We start from the raw sequence: 7,199 nt of genomic DNA, 5'->3' as shown, positions 1-7,199 counted from the left end.
TAAAAACTTATACTCATTTTCCAATAGATGTGAAATACGAAAACTTGATTTCGTAGAAGCTTCGCTTATATTATTTTGTTTTTAAATATTTTAAAATATTTAAAAAAATTGTCTTCTAGTACATTGGAAGAGGAAACCGATTTGTTATTCTGTGAATTATCCAAAAATCATAACCTGATTTTAACGGTTACGATAGCTAAACGTACATTTATGTGTATTTTTATTGACTACTCTGCTCCTATTTTGCGATATAAGTGATTTTCTTCATTTTTATAATCAGCAAGCATGTAATTGAAGAAAAAAAAATTTAACCTATAATATTAATTAATTTGAAAGTTTAGAAAACATTTAGTCTTGTAAGTAACGTTTTTAAAAGTATATGAAAAAATCAATTACAAAAATCTCTGAATTATAGGACTATAAAGATCAATTATTTGAAGAACGTGTTTGAAGTTTCTTGTAAAAAAAAAGGAAATAGTTACCGGGTAATGAGTGTTTTTTTATATAGTTTTTAATTCTGATAAGTATTTAACGTCCGGTTTTTATTTCATTTTTTTCAAAACTGTAATTAAATTACAAATGAGATCCTCGCTTTTTACTAAAAAGCCGTTTCCTCTTCAAAGTATACTCAGTAAATGGAAGTTTTATAATTCATAGTGCATCGGTTTTGTAGTACATCAGTATTTACCGCAGGTCATGGAAATCGTTTGAAATAACAATACTCCTTAAAAAATCAAATATTTTTTATTAAAAAAAATTGCAATAATTATAATATTAAAGTATTTATAGCCATCAAAATGTATAAATTCTATGAAATTCAAAAACTATTTAGTTTGAAATAATTCATATAGATAAATGAATCAAAACCGACTATTTTATATTTTCATCAAAAAAAAATGTAATAACGGTAGAGGTAAGACTCATAGGATGGGCGAGATGTAGGGATGGGTGAATGGTATTGCTGTTTGATATTTTACACTTGAAACCAATGTTCCATCGATCTCAAAAAAAAAAAAAAAAGAAAAAGATTCTGAGTGAAAGAGATCGGGTAGATAAATTTATATTTTTTAAGAATAATCAAATTTCTTAATAAGATAATTTCAATTTTTATTCTTCTAACTTTTTCAAAAAAAAGTAACAAATATTTGGAAAAATTAAATATTCCAAGTTCATATAAACCAACTTCATTCAAATATTTAGAAACTATGAAATATCGTTAACTACATAATGGAAATTTGTTGAAATATCTAACTTTGTCAACATTTTATTTTATAATATTTATAAATTATTTTTCTGAATTTCCAATTTTTTCTTTTTTTTTCGACTACGCAAAAATTAAATGAAAATCTCATGTCCAATTTTCAAGCTATAAGGATAAATATTTAAAATTTTATGAATTTTTATGAGAGTTTTATTACAATAATGTAGTAGATTTTCTTGATTTACGGTTTTCGGATTTTTGGAAAAAATTAAAGCAAACATGTTCACTTCAATGTTCTATAAATAGCTTAAAAAATATATTTTTAAAATTATACTATCTATTACTAACGGTGATTTGAGTATTAAGTAAAACGTTCAAGTGTCTATAACTATTTTTGAATTACGATAAAAACAAAAAAAATCGATTTCCACTATGTATGAAAACCTATATGCCGTTTTTGTCATATTTTTAATATTTTTATAACTTTTCATTAGTTTTTCGCAATTTTTAAGAAAACTATTTCGTAAAATTACCTTCATTAAAGTACCAACTGGATAAAATTTCCTTTTGGAAATTTTATATGATTGTGAAGATCAGAAAAATCCTTCTGGTCGAAATCGTGTACCAAGACTCAAAAAAAAAAAAAACAGCGTGACAAGTTAAACTGTGGTTATATATGTATGTAATGGTTGGGGTTCAAATCTTGGTTGAAATGTTATGTTTTTTAAAATATGTTCTCCGTTTATTTCATTTTTTTAAAAATTAAATTCTAACTGTTCAGAAATTCTAAAAATAACCTATCTAAAGAACCAGCTAGAACACATTTTCTAACTTTCAGTTATTACTGGGTAATGCTTGGAACAGTCCTTCTTGTCGAAATTGTGTATTCACAAAAATAATTTACATTATGGTAAAACCAATACATTCCTCGTTTCACTCGGAGTTTAAAAAAAATAAATAAAACAATAATTAAATCACCTAGCAAACAATAATTACACTGGTGACCTTGAACTGTGTAATTGAAATGTGTGAATTTAATATTTAATAAGAAAATTAAAAATCAATTGACGAAAAAACGAAAAGAAAGATTACTTTGAAATTAGTTGAGACATAAAGAAACCATAATCATTAGAATATGACTTCAGTTAATCATAAAACTGATTGCAAGTTTTACATGAGGAAATCGAACGGGACGACACTCAAAAAGTTTGAGATCAACATGAAATATGGAAACCAATCGCACAATATGCAAAAAAAATCGACCTCGGATGATTGACATTGAAGATTACGTTGATAGTTTTGTTCACTTGAAGCAAAAAGACTGTAACGATTTATTTGCAAATTTAATTTCAACACCCCGTGATGGAATAAGCTCCCAAGAATTGAAATATGATCCCGGCTCTAATATTCCCTATCCGAAAGAGAAACACGTTATAAAGGAATATGAGATTGAACTTACCGAAAATAGATTTTCTATTTCAAGCCTACCAAGCATTGTAGCGGTAAAATGGTAAGCTAGTGTATACCATTTCATTTAAAAACCAATCAGTATCGTTTTCGTTAAGATAATCGTAAAATGTTGATTTTTAATAAATTAAACCCTATCTAAATTTATATACATATTTTAATTAGTTTCTATAGTAATTATGTAATATTTAACTTTCGACAAAATTTTTATGTAGTACACGGTTGTTAAAATAAAACAACTGAAAATTCATTAATACATTTTATCAAATCATAGTAATAGCGGAGTAAATAGTGGATTTTTTTCTCAGAAGTTAATTTTAACTTTAAAAAAAAAATAATTCTATGGTTTTCCCATAAAAATAGCTATAAAAGGAAATTTCAACTAAACTTTTATGTATGACAAAAATAATACTTAGGACCGTCAAATATTTTTTCTTTTTCCCGTAAAAATACATGGGTATTCGAATAAATACGTTATGAACCCCTAATGGTATAAAAACGAAAAGTGGTAAATACAACCAGAGTCTTTGGACAACTTACTTTTGATCTTCTAACTATTGATCGATAGCATATGATCATTAATATACAACTAGTGGTAATTTTTTTGGTAAACATTTTTTGGGGACTGCTTACCTTATCAAGCCATATTACCGTTACGAGTGTTACGAATCGAAATACGACGCGTCTTTCGACGAAATAAATATATGAAACGTTGTAGCGCACGTTAATCTTAACGTGAACCTTAACCAAAATATTTCTCCATATATGAGAGGATTTCAAGACGAATTAGGTCCTCAGGTCCTCGTTAGATTCAATCTATTGGAATAGATTTCCAGTTGTGTCAACTAACGTGAAAATAAAAAAAAGTCTTTATTTTTGACGGATCAAATCCACTAGCGGACTAATTCCATTAGTTAATGGAGGAATTTTGTTGACTTTTGTGCTGAAGACTAAGTCCTCTGGTCTTTCAAACCGTTTTGAAAGATCTGCGAATTAATACAACGAATTGCTTGTGGTTCGTCAGTTATTATTGTTATGTTATCAGCTTGTGTTAACATATTTTATACTCGTACGTTTTAATTACATAACTGATAATTAATAATAAATAATAATGGATAAACATAATAATTTGCCTCCGACGAAAAAAAGGTTAATGGGCACTGGTGAATTGATGATCGATTGTTATTATATCATGAATAGGAAAATGAGTCGTAAGTGGGTCGAAAACTGGTTCCCTAGAAGGGACTTACTTCGTCATATGCCACTACTACTATTCACTAACCAAATGATATTCTATGATTAAAATAGATAATGATTTCTTAATAATTTCCGGCGGATTGGGTCTTTCTAGTTAGTGGATAAGCGAAAGACTTGATCCGTAGGAGTAAATCACCGGATTTTCATTCGCAACGAGTCGAGTCCCAAAAAATATTAGGTGCCCGTCACACGGTAGGACTTTTTAGAGGATCTAGTCCGGCCACAGATCAAATCCATCATCAACCCTCTCGTGCTACGGGCACCTAATATTTCGGAACAACCACGTTCGAGCACGTAACGTGGTGCGTTGTACGTGTGACGAAATCTGTGTGTTGCATTGCGTTGCGGACGTGTCGTGCGCAGGGACGAGCAGGAGTTCGATAGAATCCGTGGGAACAACGAGGCGTACGTGGCGAACTGCGCGCGCGAGAAGACCGACGGGGCCACGCAAACGGTCCACAATTGGACAAACCACGTGGGCTGCCAGGGCGCGACGAACTCGGTGACGGAGGCCGGGACGCAGTGTCACGGGTTCGACGTGACGGACGCGTTCGACGAAGCGGCCGATGGCGGCGCAGGAGCGTTGCGCGACGGCGACGGTCACGCGCTCTGCGATCGGGCGTTGTACGTGGAACGCGCGTTGGCTCGGAACGCGTTGGACGGCGGTCGCATGGCCGCGGGCCCCGGCTGGGTTCGCCTGTCCGCGCCGCAAAGACGCGTGGCCGCCGGTCCGGACGATCAGCCGTCGCTCGAGTACTGTTTCGCAATGGACCCGGTGGCCGCGGGTCGGCCGGCGGCCGCGGTCAGCTGCTTGGACTGGAACCGTACGGAAACCCACATGGTGGCCGTCGGTTACGACGGTCCCGTGAACGCAGTGGCCGTGTGGAGCGTGAAAAACCCGCACGCGCCCGAAAGGTAACCTACTCACATTACTTTGTTCGGGCACATATTCATATTTTTTTTTAAATTTCCAACAACTTGTTTGCGCACAATAATTGTGAAGAATAAAAATAACTTGTAGGTACCGTTTTGGGTGTAAAGGCTACGTACACTATAAAAGCATAACGTTTATTTTCAATCATAGTTTCTCATCAGTTTTCATATATCAGTTACTTTATATTCGTGATTACAATAATTTATACAATCAAGTCATTAACATAATAAAAATATAAAAATATAATTACCATGCTCGCCAAGTACATCAGTAGTTGATACTAATTAATTATATTTTTATTATATATTTCATCATATTTTTTTATATTATTTATTTAATTATGTAAATGACTTGATTGTATACATTATTGTAATTGTGTTAATTTTTTTCTTTTAATCGAGAATATCGCAAATAATGACTTGTTAAGGAAGTTGTGCAAAATTAAAAAAAGCTCAAAAAACATTTTTAAAGCCACCAATATATGACACTAGAATATGATTAGAAAGAAAGTCCCAAGACTTATAAAGGGCAAAGGAAAATGTTGTACGAGTAAAATAATTTCCCACCATCAGTAACGATCAATTTGAAAATTTGGAGATATACTCATGTTATGCGCATACAATTTAACCACGAGTAGGGTGTATATTATTATACACCCTGCAAGTGGTTCAATTCCTCTAAAAAAATGTTCGTATTGTCCGTAAACTGCGCTCAAATGAATTGCATTTTTGTGTGCGAAAAAGAGTTGTAAAAATAGTGAGCAAGTAAGTTGTAGCCTCAATCTAATACCGATCGTCGGACTTGTACACTCAGATTCTACGAATTCGGCGAGATGACCATTACGTGTTTAAAGTTTTCCGTCGAAGAGCCGAGTTATCTGGCGGTCGGGTTCGACTACGGGGACCTTTTGATCGTCGACGTTTCCAGTAAGAGCCTCGAAATCGTCGCTCGACTGTGCAATCAACCGTCGCTCAAACCCGTCAACGTCGTGGACATATTCTGGACCATGCGAACCGACGACAAATACGCCGAGACCGACGACCAATGCGAATTCTTAGTGAGTGCGTGGACGCCAAATACGAGGGTTATTCGTCACCGTTAAAATCACAAAAGGTCAACTCGCGGAACACCCCACGAGTAGGCGATTCACGTTGACCCTCGGCAATAATTTATTCTTATATTCATTCGTATTCGTTCCGTTTTTTCGTGTACACATTTGTGTGCGCATTCGTCAGTTCGGTGGTTAAAAATCAATGTACACGTGTGTTGCAATCATAATTATTTTGCAAAAGTTCTTGAAATATTGTTTTTTAAACTCCAACGGAAAATAGTCATAGTTTTGTAGTTTTATATCACATTCGATGAACATGACACGCGTCGTTGTGATCGTCGACGTGCCGGCTGGTTTCGATATTTGCACGCATTACTGTTTTCATTGTAGTTGAAATGCAGTTTGAACGGATGTGTCGTGTGCTACCGTCAGTCGAACAATGTGTTCACGGAGAAAACCATCATGGAACTGTTCGATGACGAGATTTCCGTGCCGACGGACCAGGACTCCGGTTTGTTGAGGAAGAAATCGATTTGCAGCGTGACAAAAATGATCGGGCTCAACCAGAATACATACGTGGTGGGCACCGCGGACGGGTGGGTGTACTCGTGCCTGTACGAGAATCCGACGAAATACAAGTACACGACGAGAACCAAAGCGCATTTCGGAATAATCAAATCGCTAGAGAAGTCACCATACTCGTGGGACGTGTTTCTGACCACTGGAGATGACTTCACGATTAAAATTTGGGTCGGTGATTTTTTCACGGAACCGGTGATCACCTTGCTCGCCGACACGCCGATCGAAAAAGCCATCTGGAGTCGTACGAATTCTACCATCATAGTGTCTGTAAACGGTAAAGTTTAAACAATCCATCGAGTATTCGCGAACGAAACACTCGAATTCCTAACGAAATCAAAACGGTCGAATCGCACATAGGTCATAGAAGATTTCATACCTCGGTAATTAATTCAATGGTTTCGTAATTGGCCAATCGATCGACACGTATTTCGAGCGGTTTACTAAAATACTAAAATTATTTTCTTCTAATTATATCTTGAATCAAATTATAAGTCATTAAAAATACAGTTTAATATTAGATTTTTCTTTTTCAACAAACATAATTTATTATTTATGATTTAAGAACAAATGAGATTTTTTCAAACATTTTTCTTGAGCCCACGTGTGCAGTTCGACCCTTAAAAATATTTTAACGATCATTGGTCCTAGCCGGTTGCATGTTCTACATTATTTCTAAAGGGATTGATTGACTAAAAATGTGAACAACT

General features: G+C 34.5%; 1 protein-coding gene across 1 annotated transcript; it reads left to right on the top strand.

Moving 5' to 3' along the window:
* The first annotated feature begins 5,691 nt into the window (after nucleotides 1-5,691).
* On the top strand, nucleotides 5,692-6,777 carry LOC112689401. The gene is made up of 2 exons (XM_025563095.1): nucleotides 5,692-5,916; nucleotides 6,301-6,777. The coding sequence occupies exons 1-2, from the start codon at nucleotides 5,692-5,694 to the stop codon at nucleotides 6,775-6,777; spliced, it is 702 nt and encodes a 233-aa protein (XP_025418880.1).
* The last annotated feature ends 422 nt before the right edge of the window (nucleotides 6,778-7,199 follow it).

Source organism: Sipha flava, unplaced genomic scaffold (assembly GCF_003268045.1).
Source record: "Sipha flava isolate LNK unplaced genomic scaffold, YSA_version1 43_pilon_pilon, whole genome shotgun sequence".
In the NCBI taxonomy this organism is placed as follows: domain Eukaryota; kingdom Metazoa; phylum Arthropoda; class Insecta; order Hemiptera; family Aphididae; genus Sipha; species Sipha flava.
This window is presented reverse-complemented; position numbering and strand designations above follow the sequence as displayed.

What these genes read in the sequence shown, in the direction of transcription:
- LOC112689401 (XM_025563095.1), top strand. Translation starts at nt 5,692, where the DNA reads ATGACCATTACGTGTTTAAAGTTTTCCGTCGAAGAGCCGAGTTATCTG. An exon ending in ACGACCAATGCGAATTCTTA is followed by an intron (nt 5,917 to 6,300) that starts GTGAGTGCGTGG and finishes TTTTCATTGTAG; the next exon opens with TTGAAATGCAGTTTGAACGG.